The following is a 27082-nucleotide window of genomic DNA, read 5'->3' as shown; positions in this document are numbered from 1 at the left end:
GAAAGAGTGGGCGCGGCTAAGTGACGTCACCACGACGTGAGGCCCGGAGGAGGCGACCCGGAAACAGGAACTGAGAGCCGCGGCACGGGGAAGCCATCTTACTGTCTCCCGGGAAGATGACCGGGAAGTCTGTGCGGGACGTGGAGCGGTACCAGGCCGTGCTATCTGAGCTGCTGCTGAGGGAGGAGAACAAGTTCTGCGCTGACTGCCAGGCTAAAGGTATGTGATTGTTCTGGAAGCCCTGTGCGAATGCCGCGCTCCCTGGGAACCTGGGTGACTAGGATCTTACCCTGGGTCTGCCCCCTGGGTGTGCGCCGTGCGTCTGCCCAGTGGGTGTGTGCGCCGTGGGTCTGCCCCCTGGGTGTGCTCCGTGAGTGTGCGCCGTGGGTCTGCCCCCTGGGTGTGCTCCGTGGGTCTGCCCCCTGGGTGTGCTCCGTGAGTGTGCGCCGTGGGTCTGCCCCCTGGGTGTGCGCCGTGGGTCTGCCCCCTGGGTGTGCGCCGTGAGTGTGCGCCGTGGGTCTGCCCCCTGGGTGTGCTCCGTGAGTGTGCGCCGTGGGTCTGCCCCCTGGGTGTGCTCCGTGAGTGTGCGCCGTGGGTCTGCCCCCTGGGTGTGCGCCGTGGGTCTGCCCCCTGGGTGTGCGCCGTGGGTCTGCCCCCTGGGTGTGCTCCGAGGGTCTGCCCCCTGGGTGTGCGCCGAGGGTCTGCCCCCTGGGTGTGCGCCGTGGGTCTGCCCCCTGGGTGTGCGCCGTGGGTCTGCCCCCTGGGTGTGCGCCGTGGGTCTGCCCCCTGGGTGTGCGCCGTGGGTCTGCCCCCTGGGTGTGCGCCGTGGGTCTGCCCCCTGGGTGTGCGCCGTGGGTCTGCCCCCTGGGTGTGCGCCGTGGGTCTGCCCCCTGGGTGTGCGCCGTGGGTCTGCCCCCTGGGTGTGCGCCGTGGGTCTGCCCCCTGGGTGTGCGCCGTGGGTCTGCCCCCTGGGTTTGCCCCCCGGTCTCCACCAGTAGATATGTCCTGGAAGTTTCCTTTTCTTTAAGCAATGTGCTGAATAGTTTAGTACCAAGAAATGAGGCTGGCAGTGCCGCCTGGAGGGTGGGGATACACATATGTGACTACCCACCTGTGGCTACTAATTCTGTATTCAGGCTTGTTGGCTTTTCTTTTTTTCTGTAGTCTTACTTATCCATCCTCGATGGCAGGGTGGCGAGATGTTACCTGCCGCTGCCCAACCCCTAGTATGCCAGCTGTGGATGCCTATGATATAACATTACCATAAGCACAGCCAGGGCTCAGGATGGCTTCTGCCTGCTTGATCTGCTATTATGTGCCCATCCTCCAGTCTTGGGGGCACTGGATCACTGGGCTCCTGACAGAGGCTGTAAATACTTAATTTTAGGCTTCTCTAGTCTGTTTCCTCCTATACTTATTAAGACACATTCAGTATTTGGTCAGTATTTTACCTCAGTATGTGTAAGCCAAAACCAAGAGTGGGTTATTCAGAGGAAAAGTATAATAGAAACACGTCACCACTTCTGCATTTATCACCCACTCCTCGTTTTGGCTTACAAATCCTGAGGTAAAAACTCATCTGATTTTGAACGTCTGCTAACAAGAAAGAGAAAGTTGTCTGCAGATGCTAAAAATAGTTCCACCATTGCTCTGGTTATTCTACCATGATGTGTTCTGGACTGTGCCAGTGAGTCTAGATTGCTACAATCTGCTGCCTGTACGCCACACGTCGTGCATTTTTGTGCCAAGTCATGTCCATGTCACTTGGGGAAATCTGCTTTTTTGCCAGTGAGAAGAACGTCAAAATAGTCCATTCCTTTATTGATCAAAAATGTGACTAATAATTGCTCCAAAATGCTGGCTACTGGGACCCACTCCCTCCCATGATTCTGCCCACTGGTCATGGTATGGCGGGTGTGACAGATTCTACCACTTTAGGAGGATTCAGTGATGGTCTTGGCATTGACTGTCATATAAGTTGCTTCTGATGACAACGGCCTTTCTGAGTCTCTGTCCACCTAATCCTTCCACGTAGTCAATCATCTAGTGATGTGTGCTGCATGCTGAGCAGAAAAACAACTGCACCTTGTCTTCTAGGCTTCCACAATCAGACCTGTTTTGTCTTTTTCCATAATGCTCCATTGATTCATAACTGAGCGAACAGATCAAGATCTCTCCCTTTTACAGCAGTTGTCTCTGTTCCATGGCTCTCAGGCTAATGTTACTAGTAGATGTAATTTAGTTAAAAAGGTAGGATACCACTGTATTACAGAGTCTTACGTACTCTGAGCTGGCCAAATCTTAGGGCCTGATGGCCATCAAGTACTGCTGAGTTTGGGTTGTGACTCTGAGCTGGCCATATCCCAGAACCTGGAAGCTACCAACTACTGGTGAGTTTGGGTTATGACTCTGAGCTGGCCATATCCTAGAACCTGGTAGCTACCAACTACTGGTGAGTTTGGGTTATGACTCTGAGCTGGCCATATCCCAGAACCTGGTAGCTACCAACTACTGCTGAGTTTGGGTTGTGACACTGAGCTGGCCATATCCCAGAACCTGGTAGCTATCAACTACTGCTGAGTTTGGGTTGTGACATTTAGCTGGCCTTATCCCAGAACCTGGTAGCTACCAACTGCTGTTGAGTTTGGGTTGTGACACTGAGCTGGCCATATGGCAGAACCTGGTAGCTACCAACTACTACTGAGTTTGGGTTGTGACACTGAGCTGGCCATATGGCAGAACCTGGTAGCTACCAACTACTGCTGAGTTTTTGTGACTCAGAGCTGGCCTAATAGCCACCAACTACAGCTGAGTTTGGCTTGTGACTCTGAGCTGGCCATATCCCAGGACCTGGTAGCCACCAAATACTGGTGTGTTTGGGTTGTGACTCTGAGCTGGAAAAACCCCAGGACCTGGTAGCCACCAACTGCTGCGGCATTTGGGTTGTTTTCTGGACGTCTGTGTCTTTACCTGTGACAATGCTTCCTTGCTCTAATAGACCTCTTTCTTAGCAGTGGGCTGCTGCCCACATGGTGACATTGCTAGGTGTCCGTCATCTGTGGTGATCCTGCAGTGTCGCCCATCAGGTTGATGACGCGGCGCTGTTGGACTCCAGTGGTGCTGGGAGGAAGCCGATCTCCCCAAGCTAATTTCTTATGGAATTGTAGCAGCATTCTCCTAATCTCTCCTCATCCCAGTTCTCCATATTATCCATCCTATACGTCACTTCTCCGTACGTATGTAGCGCTGTAAAATATATATTTCCTGGGAAAAGTGGTGGTAGCAGTCATGATCTGTACAGGACGAGACAAGAGCGTGGTTTACCAGCATGATCCCTCGGGGAGCACATTTGCTGGGAAATGATACATCCGGTGATTCACTGCCTGAAGTCCTTGCTCATGCAGTGTCCTTCAGAAAACCTTAGTGTTTATATGGATGTAATCAGCTCTGACTCTGCAGTATCTGGCGGAGTGTTGACACCATACACAACTTGTGCATCACTGCTGCAGGCAGCAAGCGCTCCTGAGCCAATCTACAGCGGGTTAACTATTTCATTGACTCTGTACCTGCACAGGCTTTCTGGTTTGTTTTCTCTATGTAGGTGGCTTTTAGTATCTTTATTTTGTCTGCTGTATACGCCTACCAGCTTTAAATTTCTGGTTAGGAGACCTGCGGTTTCACTGGAAATGTGGCGTATGCGTGATCTTTGGCTAAATATTGTATATTTTAGGACTTGTTTCGCCAAACAATAAGATCTTTCCTAAATAATGGAACCAAAAAGATTGAAAACACAAAGAGAAACTTTACCCCTTCACCCCCAAAGCTTTTTTCGTTTTTCGCTCCCCATCTTTCCAAAGCCATAACTTTTTTTTTTATTTTTCCGTCAATATGGCCATGTGGGGGGTTATTTTTTTGCGAGACGAGTTGTACTTTTGAATGACATCATTGGTTTTACCATGTCGTGTAACAGAAAATGGGAAAAAAATTCCAAGTGCGATGAAATTGCAAAAAAAAGTGCAATCCCACACTTGTTTTTTGATTTGCTTTTTTGCTGGGTTCACTAAATGCTAAAACTGACCTGCCATTATAATTCTCCAGGTTATTACAAGTTCATAGACACCAAACATCTCTAGGTCCTCTAAAACATCTGTAAGTGGTTAAAAAAAAAAATTCCAAATTTTGCTAAAAAAAAAAATTGTGTAATTTTCCGATAACGGTAGTGTCTCCATTTTTCGTGATCTGGAGTCGGGTGAGGGCTTATTTTTTGCACACCGAGTTTTTAATGATACCATTTAGATGCAGTTACGTTCTTTTGATCGCCCGTTATTGCATTTTAATGCAATGTCGCGGCGACCAATAAACCGTAATTTTGGTTGTTTGATTTTTTTTTCTCAGTACGCCATTTAGCGATCAGGTTAATCCTTTTTTTTTTAAGATCGGGCGTTTCTGAACGCGCCAAATATACCAAATATGTGTAGGTTTGCTTTTTTTTTTTTTTTTTTGATTGGGGCAAAAGTGGGGTGATTTGAACTGTTTATTTTTTTTTATTGTTAAACACTTTTTTTTATTTATTTTTTTTACATTTTGGCATGTTTCAATAGCCACCATGGGAGGCTAGAAGCATCCACTACTCAATCGCCTCTGCTACATAGAGATGATGCACAGATCACCTCTATGCAGCAGAATTACAAGCTTGCTATGAGTGCCGACCACAGGGTGGCGCTCATAGCAATCTGCCATCAACAGCCAGAGAGGTCTCAAGGAGACCTCAGGTTGTGATGACAACGCACCGATAACCCCTGATCACGTGACGGGGGGGTCAGCAGTGCGAGTACTTCCGGCCGGCAGCTGAGTTTGACAGCGGCATTTAACTAGTTAATGGGTGCGGGCGGATCGCGATTCCGCTCTCGCCCATTGCGCGCACATGTCGCGGCTTTGAGGTGGGCTCACTGCCGGAGCTCACCTCAAAGTGGGGGATATAGCCAGCTGACGTACTATTCCGTCAGCTGGCAGAAAGGGGTTAAACGTCCTGTCAGATGCTCCATATTAAGCCACACCAGTTCTCCTGCTTTGCACTGGTGAGTGGCAAACATCCTTAAGGTCCACATGTCTGCAAATGGTTCTTGTTTAGCTTCTTATCCTTTGTCATGTGGCTTGGCCCTTTTAAAGGGACTCCGTCAGCACAGAATGACTACCATCAGTATTTCAGCAGTGATTTTTCACGTATAATAACAGCAACAAAAATTATAACGCTTCTCCTATACATTAAAATGTCAATCATGAACAGCACGGATTACATACTGATGCCATCTATGTGCGGTCTGTGATTTTCACGACCCATAGACTTGCTTGGGTGACATTCATCCATGACACTAATATAAAAAAATGGACATGTCTCCTAAGATGCAAATAAGTTAGAGCCTTCAAACTTCAAACAAGAGCAGGATTTATTAACAGATGCATAAATCTTACAAACCAAAAAGTTTTGTTGCTCAGTTAAATTTTTATAAATTTTAAACATAAAAGTGTGGGTCAATAATTATTCAACCCCTAGGTTTAATATTTTGTGGAATAACCTTTGTTTGCAATTACAGCTAATAATCGTCTTTTATAAGACCTGATCAGGCCGGCACAGGTCTCTGGGGTTATCTTGGCCCACTCCTCCATGCAGATCTTCTCCAAGTTATCTAGGTTCTTTGGGTGTCTCATGTGGACTTTAATCTTAAGCTCCTTCCACAAGTTTTCAATTGGGTTAAGGTCAGGAGACTGACTAGGCCACTGCAACACCTTGATTTTTTGCCTCTTGAACCAGGCCTTGGTTTTCTTGGCTGTGTGCTTTGGGTCATTGACTTGTTGGAAGATGAAATGACGACCCATCTTAAGATCCTTGATGGAGGAGCGGAGGTTCTTGGCCAAAATCTCCAGGTAGGCCGTGCTATCCATCTTCCCATGGATGCGGACCAGATGGCCAGGCCCCTTGGCTGAGAAACAGCCCCACAGCATGATGCTGCCACCACCATGCTTGACTGTAGGGATGGTATTCTTGGGGTCGTATGCAGTGCCATCCAGTCTCCAAACGTCACGTGTGTGGTTGGCACCAAAGATCTCGATCTTGGTCTCATCAGACCAGAGAACCTTGAACCAGTCAGTCTCAGAGTCCTCCAAGTGATCATGAGCAAACTGTAGACGAGCCTTGACATGACGCTTTGAAAGTAAAGGTACCTTACGGGCTCATCTGGAACGGAGACCATTGCGGTGGAGTACGTTACTTATGGTATTGACTGAAACCAATGTCCCCACTGCCATGAGATCTTCCCGGAGCTCCTTCCTTGTTGTCCTTGGGTTAGCCTTGACTCTTCGGACAAGCCTGGCCTCGGCACGGGAGGAAACTTTCAAAGGCCGTGGAAGGCTAACAGTAGTTCCATAAGCCTTCCACTTCCGGATGATGCTCCCAACAGTGGAGACAGGTAGGCCCAACTCCTTGGAAAGGGTTTTGTACCCCTTGCCAGCCTTGTGACCCTCCACGATCTTGTCTCTGATGGCCTTGGAATGCTCCTTTGTCTTTCCCATGTTGACCATGTATGAGTGCTGTTCACAAGTTTGGGGAGGGTCTTAAATAGTCAGAAAAGGCTGGAAAAGGAGATAATTAATCCAAACATGTGAAGCTCATTGTTCTTTTTGCCTGAACTACTTCTTAATACTTTAGGGGAACCAAACAGAATTCTGGTGGGTTGAGGGGTTGAATAATAAATGACCCTCTGAAAAGACTTTTCACAATTTAAAAAAAAAATAAACAAAGAAATAACATTCTTTTTTGCTGCAGTGCATTTCACACTTCCAGGCTGATCTACAGTCCAAATGTCACAATGCCAAGTTAATTCCAAATGTGTAAACCTGCTAAATCTGCAGGGGGTTGAATACTACTTGTAGGCACTGTATAAACTAAAGTGGGCATTTGTTCTAGCCAGGGCTGTGCAGTTAGTAGGACAAACCTCCGACATTTCCCTGACTCTGACCCCACAGCACTGGTCGCTACTGAGCATGTACATAAAGTGCAGCACAGATTCATCTCCACTAAAAGCCGAGATCCTTAGATCAGTAACAGAACAAACATTTATAGGACATTTCATAACTTTCCCAAATTACTATGAAAACTTTTACATCACATCCTGCATTGTACTACTGGACCCAATGTACTATATATTTTAGGAGTCAGTCCATTTCATCCCGACTCCACAGCCCTTTTTCTAGTCGTGAAAATCCTGGATAGACATTTGTCACTTAGGCACTTCCGTTGGTATGGGGCTGTCACCATGCGTCGGCCCGACGTACCGACGCTAGCTGTGAAATAAAAGCACAACGGGGCAGCGGATGCAGTTTTTCAACGCATCCGCTGCCCCATCGTAATGTCCAGGGAGGAGGGGGCGGAGTTTCGGCTGCGCATGCGCGGTCGAAAATGGCGGACGCGACACACACAAAAACGTTACATGGAACTTTTTTGTGCCGGCGGTCTGCCAAAACACGACGCATCCATCGCACGACGGATGCGACGTGTGGCCATACGTCGCAATGCGTCGCTAATGCAAGTCTGTGGAGAAAAAACGCATACTGCGGGCAACTTTGCAGGATGCGTTTTTTTCTCCAAAACGACGCATTGCGACATCGTCACACGACGCAAGTGTGAAAGTAGCCTTAGGCAGCAGAGAGAAATGTAAAGGCACACTGACTACTTGGATTTGTTCAGCCCAGCTTCTAAACCCCCATTATTTAGGTTTTCTTTGATTTGTGCATTATGGCTGGTTCTGCTAATATTTTTTACATGTAACTTGCTGCCTAGCGTTTAGTAGTTATGACATTTCCGATCATTTAAAAAGAAATGACGCATGTATGTTGCACAACTCTGCCCCTTCTGTGGCTGAAATACAGGAAGAAGTTGAATCCGCTTTATCTTTGCTGTTCCATTATCTAAGGCTATGTTCCCATAATGAGTTTTTGATGATTTTTTTTTCATACTGTTTTCAGAACAATCCAAGTAACCTACAGTACTTTACCTAAAGGGTATAGAAAATCTGCAGTATCAAAAGCTCATCTTGGGAACATAGCCTAATTCTGTTTGAAATGGGAGCTGTCGGAGCAGTGTTACTCTATAGCAGTAGAAAAGATATCTGTTCTGTAGTAATATATTGTGCAAGCAATGAGAAATCAAGCTTACATTACATCTTGATTTCTCAGCACTGGCACATCGGATTGCTGTAGAACAGGCTTCCTTTACACTGTACTTTACTGCCATACCACTAGTGTTAGTAGTAGAGATGTGCGAACCCGAACTTAAAAGTTCAGTGTTTGTACTGGATAGTTAGTGTCCGGAGCTAAATGCCAAACACAGACTTTTCCTGGAAGTCCATTGCAATGTTCAGAGTTCCGGGGAAAGTCCGTTGCAGAGAGAGATTTTTTTTTTTCCCTGCAAAGTTCGGGTCCCCTTTGTTTTCAATGGGGTTCAAGTCCTGGTACATGGACTGAACTTCAGAATAATGTTTGGGTCAGGTACCAGAGCCCGAACTTCCACATGTCCACTCATCCTTAGTCAGTAGTAAAGGGAATCTGTCAGGAAGCTTTTAAGTAGCCATGTATATGCAAAATATAGATTTTTAGTCCCTATACGGACTTCCAGCTGTTGTATTTTAGCTGTTTATCTCTTTTTAAATCGGTCTGTGTAAGGCTGGTTTCACATTTGCGTTTGAGTCTGCAGCGTATCGTCCACAAACGCATGATAACACAGCGTTTTTCATCCGCATCAGCTTACGCACGACGGCAAAAAAACCCGCAGCGTTTGTATGCGTTTTTACATGCGTTTGCACTTATGTGCATGCGTTTAATATTTTCAGGAGGGCGTGTCTCAATGGGCGTATCTTAATCAGTTCCTGGACATGCGCAGTCCAAAGTACGCAAGCGCATCGAAAGCATGCATTCCCATAGACAGTAATCCGTTTTTTTAACGCGCGCATGCCTGCGCATATTTGACGGAAATTTGCCATCTCAAAAATTCCAACATGGTGCATTCTCCGTGCCTTGCCGCACACCGTGAAAAAACGCCTGCGTAGGCAAACGCATGCATCTGCGTCTACAATGTTAAAGATAGGAAATGAAGACGCATGCGGATGTATGTGTCAAAAACGCTGCGGACACAACTGCAAATGTGAAACTTGCCTAAGGGTATGTTTCCACGGTCAGGAAACGCTGCTTGTTTGACGCTGCGCAGAGCTGCAGCGTCAAACAAGCAGCGTCCAGATGTTCCAGCATAGTGGAGGGGATTTTATGAAATCCTGTCTCCACTATGCGTGGAAACCCGCACGCGGCGGCCCTGCGACTCTGGACATGCTGCGCATCTTTTCAGATCGCAGCATGTCCGTACACCTTGCGGGGACGCAGCGTCCCCGCAAGGCATATCACAGGGCCCTATGGAACAGAGCGATCATCCCGGATGTGAAGAGTTAACACATCCGGCATGATCGCGTCCCAGAAAGGGGGCGGGGCTTAGCGCCGAGCGGCTTTGCCGCTGCGGCGATACCGCCGGCCATCCTGAACGTGGAGACATAGCCTTAGATGCTTGCCCCAATCCAGTGCCTGTTCCAGTGATGTGCTGATTGGAGTATTGGGAAGTCATGAGAGATACATAACCGTGCACTGTGACCCAGTGACTCTAGTTGTCCCTGATATGTCTACAGTGGTAAGTAGTGTCTGGATGATGGACATGCAGGATATGGCTCAGAAATATAGATTATTTCCTGGCTCGCAGTGCCAGGACAGAGACCTGTGATATGACTGCATATCTCTTCTGCTGAAGTGGATACTTTTCTCTCTGCTCCTTTCCTTCCTTCTGGTTTCCGTAGTCAGAATTGATGCTGTACTTACAAGACGTCTGGTTTCCTGTAACACAATGTACAAGGGGACAAATGGGGAACAGGTCAAGTGACGGGAGAGCCTATATTTCCTCCCAGCTAGCAGCAGCAGGTGCATGAATTATTCATCAAGGTCTCATTAATGTGTCTTCTCCCCAGGACCAAGATGGGCGTCTTGGAATATTGGGGTATTCATGTGCATCCGCTGTGCGGGTGTCCACAGGAACCTTGGAGTCCACATCTCACGGGTGAAGTCTGTCAATCTGGATCAGTGGACTCAAGAACAGATACAGGTGAAAAGAGATCATGTGGACTTGAGAAAAATCTAATAACAATAAATGATATAAATGCCAATTTGTTTTATTTTATTTTTTTTCTCCAGTGTATGGAAGAGATGGGAAATGGGAAGGCAAGACGACTGTACGAAGCATTCTTACCGGATAGTTTTATCCGACCACAGACAGACCAGTATCCTTTCAGCCTAAATTTCTTACAGGGAAATCATACATTTTTTTTTCTTTCTTATATTTTTCTAGAGTTTACGGAAACGTGCTTCAAAAAAGGAATGGAAAAAAAATAAAGTTTTATCTGCATTGGTTATATTCAGTGTTTTGAACTGCTTTTACAAACATTTGTCAGGATCCTGTAGTGACGTATATTGGGGTCAGAATAGCAGCATGTTCACACAGCAGAATTTTCATGCAGATTCTATGTGGAATTTGAGTGAACCACACACCACCTTACATTGTTTATAATGGAAATCCCATTTATACGGTGGTGCAATTTTTCCATCATTAATTTGAAGCTCTTTCCCTTTGACAGGTAGCTATGTACTTATTAGCCTAATCTGCATGCAGATCTGCACCTGTGCAAACTGCAATTCCATTGGAGTAATTCAAGGCTGCAGAGGAAAAATTTGTTTCGTTAATTCGGGAGCATGCCCGAAACATTTTTTTGCATCTTATGTGGGATTCAATGCAGTGAACATCCTACATGGCTTATAGTGAGCTCGATATTTGTATTATTGTGGGTTGTTTTTCCCCATTTATAATTGGTCTTGGGGGGGGGGGGGGGGGGGTTGATTAAGTCAAATAGGCATAAAAGCTAAGCCATAAGGCTATGTGCACACGTTCAGGATTTCTTGCAGAAAATTCCTGAGAAAAACCTGAAATTTTCTGCAAGAAATCTGCATGCGTTTTTGCCGCTTTTTTTCCCGGACATTTCCCAATGCATTTTATAGTGGGAAATCATCCACAAAAAAAACGCAAAATTAATGAACATGCTGCATTTTTTACCGCAATGCGTTTTTTTCGCGGAAAAAAACGCATCATGTGCACAAAAATTGCGGCATTCATTCTAAATGATGGGATGCATATTGTATGCTGTTTTTTTGTGGTTTTATAGCGTTTTTATCACGGAAAAAACGCGAAAAATCAGCAACGTGTGCACACAGCCTAATAGTTGATCTGCGACTTTTGCATTGCACACGTTCATTGTTTGTAGTCTGGTTTGTGGAATAACTTTTTTTTCATTTCGCTAATCCAAAAAGTTATTCTGTGGAGACCCTGTGCATTGTAAGGTTTCTTTAACTTACCATGTACAGAGCAGTAGAAACATTCATCAGAGATAAATATGAAAAGAAGAAGTATATGGATCGCAGTGTAGACATCGGTGCATTCAGAGTGAGTATGTCCAGTGTTGCTCCTTTTCCTATAGTATACTGCACTCCCAGTTAGTACAAGGTATTGATGAATCCTCTATAAGGGATAGCTGGTGTTAGAAAACCTTATTCAAATGTCCTACTCATTTGTCACCCAATAGACGGAAACTGCTTCCCACTCAGTCATGCCTGTTATTCTTTTGATAAGCACTACTCCGTGTCACAGGACCTGATATTTGTTCAAAAAAATTGAGTGAAATACATTGTAAAATCCATGCAATCCCCTGATTCTGACTTTTTTTTTTTTTTTTTTTTTGTGCGGTTATGTTACTCCATTGCAGAGATATTCACATTTGTTTCTTTTGGAGAGCAGCATGTGAAATCTCCTTTTGCAAACCAACTGGGCATTTCTTCAGATGCTTCTCTGGGGGTACACACTCTTACCCCTTTTTCCAATATGATGTCAATCACTACCATGCAGCATCTGAGACTACTAGACTGCCAAGATGTGAATAACTGCATCTGGGAGTGAGGGATAAAGGGCAATAACCTCAGATAAGACTCAGAAGAAACACCCAGTTGGTCTGCAGGCGGAGATTGCACATGCTGCTCTCCGAAAGCAATAAGTGGAATTATCCCTGCAATCAAGCGACGCGGCAAAGTCAGGGGAGCTCATGGATTTTTACAAGTTATTTAATTAAATTTCTGAGCATGTGACAGGACCTTGGCGGGAAGTGTGAGCTGATGAGTCTTTAATTTTTCAAACAGAAAGAAAGAGAAACTAAGTGTAAGAAGTCTGAATCTGCACCTGATATAAAATCCGAACCTGTCATATTTGAGAAGGTAAAGTTGGTAAGTAACCGTTTTGTCTTGTGTTGCCTATTATTACATGACCGTGCATTAGCTCTGCTAATATCAAAAGGAATGTCCAAAAATATTACCTCTTATGATGATTGTCATCCTTGTCTCACCCTGGTAAGCTTTCAGTGTGTACATATTGCCTCCATGTTTAATCTGCTTAGGCTACTTTCACACTAGCGTTAACTGCATTCCGTCACAATGCGTCGTTTTGCCGAAAAAACGCATCCTGCAAAAGTGTTTGCAGGATGCGTTTTTTCACCATTGATTAACATGAAGCGACGCATTGTGACGGATTGCCACACGTCGCACCCGTGGTGCGACGGATGCGTCGTGCAGTGGCGGACCGTCGGGAGCAAAAAACGCTACATGTAACGTTTTTTGCTCACGACGGTCCGCTTTTTCCGACCGCGCATGCGCGGCCGGAACTCCGCCCCCACCTCCCCGCACTTCCCCGCACCTCACAATGGGGCAGCGGATGCGCTGGAAAAATGCATCCGCTGCCCCCGTTGTGCGGCGGAGACAACGCTAGCGTTGGAAACGTCGGCCCGACGCACAGCGACGGGCCGAGCCCGACGCTAGTGTGAAAGTAGCCTTATAGTTATATCTTTCATACACGAGAAGATACACGTTACATGCTAAAGATGTGTGTGTGTGTGTGTGTGTGTGTGTGTGTGTGTGTGTGTGGATAGTATCTTGATTTTGCAGTACGTTTTTTGGAAAAGATAGCGCAACCACTTCTGAACCCAATTATGTGGGTCTAAAATAGAAAAATAACAAACTTTGCAGGTGACTTTGCAATGGATGAATTGTGCACCCTGAATAAATACATGTTGTAGAGATACCTGGCAAATTGACCAAAGGTGCATTTCTATCTCCATGACATTGCTTTTGGAACATCTGCAGATATGCAAAGTTTACATAGATCCAGCGTGAGAGACTATGATTTGACCAATGTCAACTTTTTGTTCTTAAGCCTCATAGAAAGGATGATGCTCAGCTCGCTAAAAGCTCTCCGCAAAGAACAGCAGAGCCGGTCATGGACCTTCTTGGCCTTGGTGAGCTACGTTTTAATTCTATATAATATATTTCTAATGTATGTTGCAGAGGTGTAATGTGTTATTCTACCATAGTCCACTCTTCCCTTTTACCACTCTCGAAGATATGAATGGCAAAGAGATGACCTCTATTGACCACGGATGAATCTCTTATTATTTTCACAGTGACCAGAAATTTTTTCTTTCTCGTTTTTTAATTGAAATGTTTATTTTTGATACATATGTAGCAACCTATATTGTCTAGCTTTGTGTAAAATCAGTAGTATCCGGATAATACCTTCTGCGCCTGGTTGTAGGATGCTGGGTTCTCCTTATGAGCACTACTAGGCATACCTGTTAGAGTCCCTAGAAAAGTAACTGCAGGTGCTCGTTCCTTGTGTATTTCACCACATATCGGCTCCTGTATCTAACCTTCTTCACTTGCTGTTTAAGACACTCCAGTGACTACTGCTGTTCCCAATGGAAAGTCAAATACCAGCTTGGAAAAGGAACTGGACCTTTTTGGCTCTACTTGCTTGGCCAGCTCAAGGACCAGTCAGGTAAATGAAACCTGTGTGTACTGTGTGTGGCTTATATTTTTTTAAGGTAAGGCATTCTTAGAGAATTGTACTAAAATTCATGCATGTTTAAATATTAAAGGGGTTCATTCTGAATATTTGCCTCGGTGAAAATAAAAAAGCTTATGCTCCCGTCCTGTGTGGGTACCATCTCAGCGGTTTCAGCACTTGCCTTTCCTGAGGTCACGTGAGGTTATGATGCGTGAGGCCTGCGCCCAGTCGGCACTGGCGTCGCTGTCCTCACCTTCAGACGTATGACTAAGTGAGGGCTGCGGCTGGCTGCTCACTTCCTCTTGATTACTACTGAGTCAGGAGGCAGAGACAGTGAAACTGGCACTTACTGGGCCCAGGGCTCACGTATCCTAACAGCCTCTGAGGACCGCAGGGAACGCGAGTGCCGACATGGGAGGGGAGTTTACTTTTTTAATTTTACATTCAAATCGAGAAGGGTTTGTCCTGGTAGTGGAGATCCCCCATTAAACATTTTTCTAAATACCATTTTATATAGCAAAAAGTTATGCTTTATCTACTGCACTCTCAGGATTCCAAGATGGCAGCTACCATCATTCACAACCTGTCCGAAGTCTCAGAGGACACCAGTATGAGTAGGAGGGGCTGCGTGAAGCAGGACACGGAGGTTACGTCAGGCACCGTGAACTTGCATTCCTCTGTTCAGTCCCCCTGAAAGGAAACTGAGTGGAGCCGGACTAAAGGAGAAGATAAACCTCTTTCTTTAGCTGACTGAGGATGAACATCCATCTCAGTCAGCCTGACAGTTTTAGTGTGTCTTTTCTTGCTGTCCATCCTACTGTGTGTGTTGGCACTTACCATCTTTAAAATCCTAACGGAGTGCAGCAGATAAAGCATACGTTTTCTCCTACGTATCATTGGGGGACACAGGACGAATGGGTGTTATGCTGCTGCCACCAGGAGGACACTAAGTTAAACACACACAAAAGATTAACTCCTCCCCTGCAGTATACACCCACAGGCTGGACAATCCAGAGCCAGTTCTTACTTAGTGTCTCAGGAGGCACTTGGGTCCTCAGGACCCCACCAATTTTTTTTTTTTGATTTTTAACGGAAGGGAGCGACAGGCAAATTTTCAGCTCTGATCTCTCCCGAACCAACAACGGGCAAGTACACGGAGCGTTCCTCCTGTATCCTTTCCCGCGACGATGGATGCCAGCCCTGGCTCACTTTCCAGTGTGGCGACGGTTCCTCAGCGTTCCGATCTCCCTCCCTCCTTTTCAGGCGACCACGGGGACTAATCATCCACCTAAGTCTCCTGGAGCCAGGGCACAGCCGGACTAATGATATGGCGTCCGTGCAGCCGCCCACTGCACCACCACTGAAGATAGCGGATGTTGCACGGCGGCAGAAGCTCTCCACCCTCTCCCTACTAAGGTGAAGGCGGATGGAGCATCGGCCCTATCGCACAAGGTAAGTGCGGGGGCCGACGAGCTGTCAGAGGACGCCTGTTCAGGGATCCCTTATCCCCTTTCTATTGCGGCGCTGCAGCCGCGGGGCAGCCTTATAATGGGAGCATGGCGGGCAATCCGGCGCTCTGTTAGAGCGATGGCACAGTTTACCGGCCCTGGGCCGGACTCTAACGCGGGCGATCATTCTCCCTCCTTCATACAAGGAGGGCGGCGCTACAACGGCAGCGTTCTGACGCGCATTGCAGGGAATCCACCGCCCGCCCACGACACGCCCCCGCTCTCTCTCTGGGCGCCTCTCGTTCCCGAGAAGCGCCCTTTCCACATCTCGGCGGCCATCTTGGACCAGGAAGTGCGCTGGCGGCTCTGCAGCACCACAGCGCACAGGACCTCAGGATCTCCCTGCCAAGCATCGCTGAACTTGGTGAGACGCACTCACTACGATTGTCTCTTCCCCTACCAGTACACTCACTTAAGGGAAAAGATGTCACAGTCTAAGCAAAGACGGACTGGAAAGACCCACTCTGTTATTTTTGCTGTGTGCACCTCCTGCAAGGTATCTCTACCCCGAGGTCACACTACCCCGCTGTGCTCCGCCTGCGAAATGTCTGCAGCACAGGATACTCCGGCCTCTGACCCGGAATGTACTGAGCCTAGTACCCCCGCATGGGCGTCCTCCCTTGCTCGTTCTGTGGCATCCTTGGAAAGGACGATACAGTCCCTCCGTGAGCCGTCCCTTACCCAGGGCACTTCCACGGATGATGCAACGCGACCTAAGAACCCCTCTCGGCCTAGAGGTCGTACCGTTTCCAGAAGCCCTCACTCATCTAGAAAGAGGTCCAGGGTAATATCTCCGGTCCGTGATCAGCCCTCCGGCTCAGAGAGCGAAGTCTCTCGTCACTCATCTCCAGCTCATAGCAGGGAATCCTTTCTGGACGACGCATCCAGCGTGTCCTGTTCCCCAGAGTATCGTCACGACCAAGAGACCCTAGATTCTCTCATAGACTCTGTAAGTCAGACGCTACAGTTAGAGGAGGAAACCCCGTCCAAGGCGGTTCATCCCGTGTCATTCGGGCGAACCACTAAGGCTCAGATTTTTTCCTATGCATCCTCAATTCAAGGACATTGTCGATCTCCATAGAGTCCGTCCGGATAAACGCTTCTCAGGGCAAAAGGCTATGCAATTGAAGTATCCGTTTGCTCAGGACCTTGCTAAGGAGTGGTCTCAGTCACCCTCCGTGGACCCGCCAGTGTCGCGGCTAGCCACTAAGGCGGTTCTATCCTCCTCCGAGGGCGCGTCCATTAAGCATCCCTCTGATAGACAAATCGAACAGATGGCTCGCTCGGCTTTTGAAGCTTCTTCGGCTTCTCTCTTCCCCTCGTTTGCCGCCACATGGGTTGCAAAAGCCATGACCCATTGGGCTGAGTCTTTAGCCTCTACAGCACTTCACGCCGACCTACCCCCCGAGGTTTCACACCTGGCCACCCAGATTGCCAGAGCGGGGGACTTTGTAGTTTCCGCTTCCTTAGACGCGGCCAACTGTGCCTCACAGGCAGCGGCCAATGCTGTCACCATCCGCAGATCCCTTTGGCTCAGGGACTGGAAAGCGGACTCAGGTTCCAAAAAATCTCACGTCCCTTCCATACCAGGGCGAACGCCTTTTTGGGGACAAACTAGATAAAATAATCGCAGACTCCACAGGGGGAAAGAGCAAATTCCTTCCCCAACAACGAACCTTTCGTCCCTTTCGCATCCAACAGGGCCGAGGCCGATATTTCCGTTTCGGCTCCAATTGGTCCAATCCTTCCTCCGCGCCTCCCGGCGTCGGGAGAGGTCAGCGCAGGGACAGGGCCTCCCAGCCGTCTTACAAACCTTCTCCCTCTTGGAGAGGCAGACCCAGACAACAGGGATCCCGAGGACCCAGACCTAACAGGTCTCCACCTCAATGACTTTTGGAAAACGCCAAAGGACACAGACAGAGTTGGCGGCCGCCTACTCCTCTTTCGGGACGCGTGGCTCTCGGTAGTTCCCGACCGATGGGTCCGCGATCTGGTGTCCTTCGGCTACAACATAGAGTTTGTCTCTCTTCCCCCAGCTCGTTTCTTCCAGTCCCCTCCTCCCAGAGCAAGGGTCCGTCAGTATTTTCAGGCCATAAGATCGCTATGGGAAGACGGGGTCATCATTCCGGTGCCCCAGAACGAGAGGTACCAAGGTTTTTATTCCAATCTTTTCATTGTTCCAAAGAAGGACGGCTCAGTACGTCCAATATTGGACCTCAAGCTTCTCAACAAGTACGTCCGTGTACGTCAATTCCGTATGGAGTCCCTCCGCTCGGTAATTGCCTCTCTGGAAGAGGGCGAGTTCCTTGCATCTCTAGATGTTCAAGACGCTTACCTGCACATCCCCATTCTACCGTCTCATCAGCGTTTTCTCCGCTTCGCGGTCCAGGGGCACCATTTTCAGTTCGTCGCCCTACCTTTCGGGCTGGCCACCGCTCCTCGGGTGTTCACCAAGGTCATGGCAGCTGCCGTGGCCATTCTGCATGCTCGGGGCATAATGGTGTTGCCCTACTTGGACGACATTCTCATAAAAGGCTCCTCTTTCCGGTCCTGCTCAGAGGCGGTAGACATCACGATAAATACTTTTTTGCGCCTGGGCTGGAAAATCAATTTCAAAAAATCTTCCCTAGTCCCGGCCCAAACCATATCCTACCTGGGAATGATCCTAGACTCCTCTCAGGGTTTAGTACTTTTACCTCCGGGAAAGGTATCCACTCTACAGAGAGAAGTCCGGAAGCTTACTCAACCTCGCTTTCACTCCCTACGCTTCTCCATGAAGGTTCTCGGCAGGATGGTGGCGGCAATGGAGGCAGTGCCCTTTGCGGTTTTCCACCTTCGTCCCTTACAACATGCCATTCTGGCAGTATGGGACAGGAATCCTGCCTCGCTCGACCGCCGTCTCCTTCTCTCTCGCCCAATCCGACAGTCCCTCAGGTGGTGGACCAAGAGGTCCTCCCTGACTCGGGGGAAGTCCTTCCTTCCGGTGCACTGGCTGGTTGTCACAACGGACGCCAGTCTCTTCGGCTGGGGTGCAGTGTTCCAGCGCCACTCGACTCAGGGTCGCTGGTCTCCGCAGGAGTCCCAGCTGCCCATCAACATACTAGAGATTCGGGCAATCAGACTGGCTCTCCATCATTTTCAGCCGTTCCTCTCCGGCCGTGCGGTCAGAGTCCAGTCCGACAACGCCACTGCGGTAGCCTACATCAACCGCCAAGGGGGCACTCGCAGCAAAGCGGCCATGGCCGAGGTGACGCTCATTCTCCGCTGGGCCGAGACGAATTATTCCATACTCTCAGCAGTCTTCATCCCGGGCGTGGAAAACTGGGAAGCGGACTTTCTAAGTCGCCACAGCCTCGATCCCGGAGAGTGGTCTCTCCATCCCGCAATCTTTTACCAGATATGCTCTCGATGGGGGACCCCGGACGTGGACCTAATGGCATCTCGCTTCAATTGCCAGGTTCCTGTCTTCATGGCCAGGTCTCACGACCCCTCAGCCTTCGGAGCCGACGCTCTCGTTCTCTCATGGCAGGGTTTCAGACTCCCATACATCTTTCCCCCAATCCCTCTTCTGGCAAAGGTGATCAGGAAGATCAAGGCAGAACGGATTCCAGTAATTCTCATCGCTCCGGACTGGCCGCGCAGGACATGGTATGCCGAGATGGTTCAACTGGTCTCAGACGTACCTTGGAGGCTGCCGAGCCGCGCAGACCTCCTGTCTCAAGGGCCCATTTACCACCCGAACTCAGAGGCCCTGTGTTTAACGGCGTGGCCGTTGAGTCCTGGGTACTGAGGCAGAAAGGGTTGCCCCAGACGGTGATATCTACCATGCTCCGCGCACGCAAGCCTTCCTCTATGCGCATCTACCACCGCGCCTGGAAGGCATACTTCGCCTGGTGCAGGAAGCGGGGACGTTTCCCCCTCCGCTTTTCTATCCCTCACATTTTGGAATTCCTCCAATCAGGAGTGGACTTGGGTCTTTCCCTCAGCTCTCTTAAAGGCCAAATTTCGGCTCTCTCGGTTCTTTTTCAGAGAAGGATTGCAAACAGGCTGCAGGTCAGGACCTTCATCCAGGGTGTTTCTCATATGGTTCCGCCGTACAAGATGCCCTTGGAACCATGGGACCTGAACCTAGTTCTCTGTGCTCTTCAGGAGCCCCCCTTTGAGCCCTTGCATGAAGTGTCTTTGCTGTTCTTGTCTTGGAAGATTGCCTTCCTCGTGGCTGTCACGTCTATTAGACGTGTCTCTGAGCTGGCAGCTCTGTCGTGCCGGCCTCCTTTCCTCGTGTTCCACCAGGACAAGGTGGTTCTGCGGACATGTCCGACTTTTCTTCCGAAGGTCGTTTCCTCCTTCCATCTTAATGAGGAGATTGTCCTTCCCTCACTGTGCCCTGCTCCTTCCCACCGCACGGAAAGGGCGCTCCACACTCTGGACTTAGTGAGGGGTCTCAGACGTTACGTCTCCAGGACTGCGTCTCTCCGTAGGTCAGACGCCTTGTTCGTTCTTCCGGAAGGGCCACGGAAGGGACTTCCCGCTTCCAAGGCCTCCATTGCCAAGTGGATTCGTTCCGCCATCCAAGAGTCCTACCGTGTCAAGGGTCACGCCGCACCTCCGGGGATCAAGGCTCATTCTACCCGGTCGGTCGGCGCGTCCTGGGCCATCCGGCACCAGGCATCGGCAGCACAGGTCTGCAAGGCTGCTACATGGTCCAGTCTTCATACGTTCACGAAACACTACCATGTGCATTTTCAGGCCTCGGCAGATGCTTCCGTCGGTAGGCGAATCCTACAAGCGGCTGTGTCTCATCTGTAGCTCGTAGGCACGCACAGCATTTATAACTTTTGGTTACCCACCCAGGGACTGCTTTGGGACGTCCCATTCGTCCTGTGTCCCCCAATGATACGTAGGAGAAAAGGAGATTTTTGTGTACTCACCGTAAAATCTTTTTCTCCGAGTCATCATTGGGGGACACAGCACCCTCCCTGTTAGCCTAGTTGGCTCGACTGTTCTTTTCAGTCTGTGTTTTGACTATGACATGTTTTCTGTTTTTTGTTAACTGGTTTACTCCTACTGCTTTGTTACCGAACTGGCTCTGGATTGTCCAGCCTGTGGGTGTATACTGCAGGGGAGGAGTTAATCTTTTGTGTGTGTTTAACTTAGTGTCCTCCTGGTGGCAGCAGCATAACACCCATTCGTCCTGTGTCCCCCAATGATGACTCGGAGAAAAAGATTTTACGGTGAGTACACAAAAATCTCCTTTTTGCTAAATAAAGGTATTTAGAAAAATGTTTAATATTTAAATGTGTATTATTTATTGTATTACATTTCTTGGAGAACCCCTTAAACTGATTCCAGCTACACCACCGTGTGATGTCCCAGACTGTATGGCGGTAAAACTGGTGCTATATGTGTGCTGGGTACTCTGTTCTCTGTATGATTTTTACACTCTTCTCTGCTTGAGTTATTGTATTAACATTACAGAGCAAAATCTGAGCCCTTCTCTCTGGTTTTTCCAACAGATGATCAACTCCCTGCCAGTAACCGGCTCAGGGTCTGTGCCAGAGAACCTTAACCTGTTTCCAGAATCTGGTGGGAAGGCCGAAGAAGGAACAAAGAAGCAGCTTTCTAAGGACTCAATCCTTTCTCTCTATGGGCCTCAGACTCCCCAAATTCCTGCTCAAGGTCTGAACAGAACATTTTCAAATGTATCATAATTAATTTCTAATCAGTGGGATTTTGCACCCTTATTTGTCCTTTTTGGTGTAAAATTGCTTTTTATTCTCTTTATTCTTCGGAATGGTTTGTGGTAGCTGCTCTTTCAGATTCTTACTAAATGCCATAAATGTGTAATATCAGTTTGATCTGTCATCAGTGGTAATAAAGGAAATCCACTATAATATTAAGGTGGTTTCATAATGTTATGTTAGAGTTGGAGAACTTGCAGAGGTAAATTAAACAGTTTACATTATGAAGACTCATACTCAGCATTACCTTTTTAATTCTTCTCTAGCTAACCTATCCGTTTTCAATTTATCCTACAGGAGCTCTTTTCATGGCACCAGCACAAATGCCATATCCGAGTGCTTACACCAGCTTTCCAGCAGTTCCATCGCCTGGTGGTGTTATGGGTGGTATGATGGCATCACCGTTGGGCATCATGACTCAACCAGCACACCCAGGTGTAGTTGGCCCTATGACGGTCCCAACTGGGTACATGGGTGGAATGCAGGCAGCAGTGATGGGTGTCCCTAATGGAATGATGACACAACATGCAGGCTATGTAGCGGGCATGGGTGCTATGGCACAGCCAATGTATGGCATGCAACCAGGACAACAGTTACAGTGGAATGTCGCTCAGGTAATTTCTGTAACATTTTCTATACAGGCCCATATGATAACATCTGTTGCATGGTGTCTCAAACTACATTTTGTCTTTCTGATGTTTGAAGGTGTAGAATATTAATATCAGTATGTGTTGTGTTTTAGGTGTCCCAACAGATGGCAGGGATGACCTTTTTTGGTGTGGGAGGAATGGCGGGATATGGACAGCCTTCGGCTAACCAGGGACCTAACCAGACCCTCAGCTCACCAATGTGGAAATGAAAATCATCAGAGCCCTTCCCCTTAAACTCTTGCTCTCCTCACTTCTCCAGCCAAGCTGGTCCTTCTCTGGTGATAAATGAGCATCTTCATTCATCCAAGTCTTTCTAGAGTTCACCCTACTTAAATTCCATCTTTCCCATACTTTTACAGGGACACACTGGCCCTTTGAATCTACCATTACCAGTATATTTTAGTGTAGGATGTTAACTGTCTACAGGCACACTTGTAGGTGAGCTACACACTTCATATTGTGAAGATCCACGACAAGGATATGCAGATGGCTAGAAACGGGTGAGTTCACCTGTCGGGCTCCCGTGTTGTGTGCTGCTACCAGCTGAATACTAATAGGCTCAAGAAACCTATGTTACAATTCCACACCAGCAAACCCCTTCAGGTCTGCAGCTAGTCTGTATCTCACCTCTCTGTACAGCTACTGGAATGAGATGACGTCCACATTGTGTTTTTACTTATGGAGTGAAATGTAGGAATGTGCTGGTATAGATGCTCTGTGTGGAGACGCATGCCAATATTTGTAAATCAGTCGGTTAAGGTTTATTCCTTTTTCCGTGTACAATTTTCTTTTATGCTTTCTATGCGAGGGTTTCTATAAAGACGAAGTGATGAAAGTAGTTAAAGGGGTTGTCCAGGAGTTGTATATTGATAGTCTATTCTTAGGATAGGTCCTCAATATCTGATTGGCGTGGGTGCCGAGGTTGCGCACCCCCCACCGATGGAATCTGCAAAGGTTGGAAGCGTTCAGTTGTAGAGCTGCACAGCTACGTCAACTGTACAGTGATTGTACCCAATTGCTGCACATCTTCACCCTATTTGAATCAATAGGGGGTGGCTGTGCAGTACATGGCCATAGCCACTATACAGTTGACTGTGCTGTGCAGTTCTGCAAATGAGCACTTCTGGCTACTGCCCAACTCGGGGACAGCTGATCAGTAGTGATGAGCCAGTGTACTCGTTGCTCGGGTGGTCTCCTGAGTATTTATGACTGCTCGGAGATTAAGTTTTCATCGCCTTAGCAGCATGATTTACAGATACTAGCCAGTTTGATTACATGTGGGGATTACCAGGCAACCCCCAAATGTACTCAGCCTGGCTAATAGCTGTAAATCATTCAGCTGCCATGATGAAAACTAAATCTCCGAACACTAACAAATACTCGGAGGTCACCTGAGCGTGCTCTGGAAAACCCGAGCAACGAGTACACTCGCTCATCACTACTGATCAGTGGTGCTGAATGTCATACTTCCACCAATCAGATACTGATTACTAGCAAGAATAGGCAATTAATATAAAAGTTCCATACAATCCTATTTTAAAGAGGTTCTTTAGTGTAGAAAAGTTTTTGGAAATAGGTTCATGGTTTGGGGAAAAAAAAAAAAAAAGCAACACTTCCCTCGCCAATCTGTTACTACTCCTATTTTGATTCAGCTTTTTCACTGGTCTCTATCTTCTGATTTTGTCTTAACACAGGAAATGCCAATCAGTGACTGGGAATGTCTCCACCGCAACCAGTGATTGAGTGGATATTTCCACTGTGTTCAGATTGGACCAAGAACTAAAGACCATCACACACAACTGTCATATTAGGGACATAAGAGTTTTGTGATGTTTTTTTTTTTTTTTTTTTTTAAACTTCTCTGAGCCTGTTGCCAAAAAAACAGTTTTTCCAGTGGACAACCCCTTTTAATCAAGATCAAAATAAACAAATTCTGCAATTCATTTTGGCTTTAATAGTCTTCAACTGGCGATGATCTAATGTTGCTTAAAAAAAAAAATTATATATATATATTTTTTTTTTTTTAGGTCTTCAAGTATTTTTGCAGTAAAATCTAATTTGTTAGTTTTTTGCTGCAAAATATATCCAGAGGAATGTTTGTTCTATCCTTGCGTCTGATCTTCCCTAGGAGAAGATGTTAAATCCACCCCTCAATAACCTTGATCTGGTTTGCTAACTGAAGTTATAAGGCCATATTCCAGCTTACTTCAGTTCTAGAACTACCCTCATTGTTACATTCCCAGGAATTGATTTTAAGTAACCTGCTGCTCTGTGCACCTGAAGTAGTTTGTATGTTTCGCCCTTTCGCTGTCATGTTAGCGTGCAGTATGGAAGAATGCTATATTTTATGGCAGTGAGAGGTTTATACTGGGATGTCTAACGCTCACAGTAGGGCGTAATTGGCATTCACAGTGTATGCATTAGTCCATGGGCCATATTTTATTTATTACAAAACATTTAGAGACGATTGTAATGTGGCTCCAATGGAGAATAATGGTCCCTTTTTAAAGGGGTTTGTCAACTACTAGGACGACCCCTTCTTAATCAAAATGTTTGGCCCCAATAAAATAGGCGTATACTCTTCTCCTGTGCCGGCGTCATTCCCGTGGTGTCGGCACTCGCTCTTGTGCGGTGTTTTGACACGTGACCCCGGCGCCCAATCAGTGCTGGTGGCATTGTCTCCACCTTCAGACAAATCGAACATGAAGAGGAAGTCCGGGCTGCAGCTGATCTCAGACTTCCTTTTCATGCTCAATTCGACAGGAAGCGGGGGACAGTGACACCAGTGCTGATTGGGCGCCGGAGTCACGTTTGACAACACCACACGAGAGCCCTGGGGACAGGGAGTGTAGAAATGGCGCCGGCATGGGAGGTGAGTATAGGGTTTATTATTTTAAGGAGGCCAAGCTAGGGGTATGAAAGTTGTCCAAGTAGTGGACATCTTCTTTAACTTAGCTTTTACTCTATCTATAACATACAAGCCGTTCATTAATTTTTTTTATTTTTCGGGCGATGTTTGTAAGATTTTCTGGTAGTCTTCTAATTTAATGTTGTTAGTAATCATTCCTTTTGGGAAGCTTTCATGTTTGGCCCCCTAATAGCTCACCCTATTATTAGTTATTATCATAATTGCACATAAGTTGCCATACTTTTTATGGATGTTGAGATGATTATATTTCTGAAGAGAAATGTCTGCCTTAAGAGTATATATTAGCACATGATGTGGTGGATTGGCCTTCATAGGAAAATTGTAGGTCGGCATGTGACGCAATTGTACAAATAATCTGTAGACCTAGTTACCTTGCGAGACGTAACCTGTTTCGTCTTCATCTACAGAAGAGTTTCTGACCATTTGCACTGAGTTCTTGTTTCTTTTTGCTTTTTATATATTCTAGTGTCATGTAATACATACACATGTTTTAAGAATATGGGCTACTGTGTTCATATTAGTCATTTTATTCCATTCCACGAGCTAAGTGACTAGACAGGCATTCTTATTATCCACATATTGGTGCACTTAATGGCTATAGGTAGCAATCACCTACCAGCCGAGAAAATGCCGTAAATGGCACAGACATGCTATTTTATGCGTTTTTGTGGGGGGGTTTTTTCCAAAAAGATTGTTAATATTTGCACAAGTTTTGTGAGTAAAACTTCTGTGCGGAGTTGTGCAGCTAATAAAGGGCTGCACTTGAAAACTAGTTTCCTTACTTTCAGCCGCGCGACGTCTGCTGCACATGGTCCTGCCCTAATAGTGCTGAAGGACATCTCGGCACCCATTTATGAACTGAAGGGGTTAGTGCATAGGCTTTTTCTTTTATTCTGCTTTGCGGATTACTGACATGTTCATCGACCTGTGTACACACATGCAAGTACTGCTTGGTACGCACCAAATCCATCTTTTCTACATTTAATAAAGAGTGATAGCACTTGGTCTTCAAATGTGTGCACCAGTGCACAAAATGGCATTTATCAAGAGTGCTAGGAAATATATAAAGTCACCGCATCGCATGCAACTAGCGGAAAAATGTTAGGATCCGTTCACACATGCAGTTTTTGAAGCCCATCTGATCTTTCTACAGAATAAGAGGTGACATTTAGAGGAAGATCTTTCCTTGTTTTGTATCACTACCAGGGCATTGCTAACCAAAAGCACTAAACATCGAAGTATGAGCCTGTCTTGAAGGGGTTATCCAAAGGTATGCGTGAACATGCGTTTGCTAGATAGGCTGCACAAAGCCCGTCCCATGCGATGACTCTGTGCAAGTTTATGGCCTCTTCATAAATGTGCCCCACTGTGAACGTTACCACCCTAGAGGGTCTTTGTGGGTTATTATAGATACTATATTTTTACGCCGATGTTCAGAGCCGGTCGCCTTGTACTAAACTAGTAGTGAATGTAACTAAAGCCGGACCCAGGGTTCCTGTGTAGGAGCTATATGCCTGGGTGTTCTGGCATACAGCTGCCTCTGTCCTGTTCTGTATCTTGTTTCTACACCATATCGCACATGTAGAATTTTTTTCCCAGGCAGACAAGACTTGCAGGTATAATGTCATAGTAGGTTAGGCTGATACTTGGCTGTTGCATGATGGTTTCCCAGGAAAAGCAGGGTTTTTAGCATGTCAGGCCTTTTATTAATGTTTCTGTATTGTATTGTTTGCTAATCAGCTGAACCAAATTTCTTCATACAAAAGGACTCCATTTACCATGTGTGCTGGGAAATAAATGCATATTATGAATGTGAAATATTTGCACTTTCTGTAGCTTTAACATATGCTTATATTGTTTTGCTAACCCGTGGTGGTGTTTTTGTTTTTTTTTTGTTTTTTTGTGTAACTTGTCAGAGTTGTTTTCTTCTGGCAATGAGAGAGTTAAAGGAGATGTTAATTTAACCTATTTTACATGGTTCATTTAAGTTATAAACCAATCTAATGCAGATAATCTTACAGGTATATACAATATTTTTGTTCTGTGTCTGAATTTATACCTTTACAAATGTTTCTATTCATTTTTTTTTTTTTTTGTAACAATGATTGTAAAGAAGAAATGGTTTCTTGTGTATTTGATTCTTGTTCATTTGAAGGTGGGTATCATATACAGAGGCAGCTACACATCTGTGTATATGTACATTCCGAAATAAAATAGTTATTAAACATTAA

General features: G+C 46.7%; 1 protein-coding gene across 1 annotated transcript; it reads left to right on the top strand.

Moving 5' to 3' along the window:
- Nucleotides 1–27082, top strand: SMAP2 (small ArfGAP2). The gene is made up of 10 exons (XM_077296068.1): nt 1–219; nt 10059–10192; nt 10282–10367; nt 11503–11581; nt 12328–12411; nt 13394–13475; nt 13908–14014; nt 21048–21210; nt 21570–21886; nt 22015–27082. Exons 1-10 carry the CDS (start codon nt 117–119, stop codon nt 22129–22131), a joined length of 1272 nt encoding a protein of 423 aa, XP_077152183.1. The 5' UTR covers nt 1–116; the 3' UTR covers nt 22132–27082.

This window comes from Ranitomeya variabilis, chromosome 3, assembly GCF_051348905.1.
Source record: "Ranitomeya variabilis isolate aRanVar5 chromosome 3, aRanVar5.hap1, whole genome shotgun sequence".
NCBI lineage: Eukaryota > Metazoa > Chordata > Amphibia > Anura > Dendrobatidae > Ranitomeya > Ranitomeya variabilis.
This window is presented reverse-complemented; position numbering and strand designations above follow the sequence as displayed.

Bases quoted from the DNA above. Each gene is read 5' to 3' on its own strand.
- SMAP2 (XM_077296068.1), top strand. From the start codon at position 117: ATGACCGGGAAGTCTGTGCGGGACGTGGAGCGGTACCAGGCCGTGCTA. The intron at 10,193-10,281 runs GTGAAAAGAGAT...TTTTTTCTCCAG, and splicing joins GGACTCAAGAACAGATACAG to TGTATGGAAGAGATGGGAAA. The intron at 21,211-21,569 runs GTCTGAACAGAA...TTTATCCTACAG, and splicing joins TCCCCAAATTCCTGCTCAAG to GAGCTCTTTTCATGGCACCA.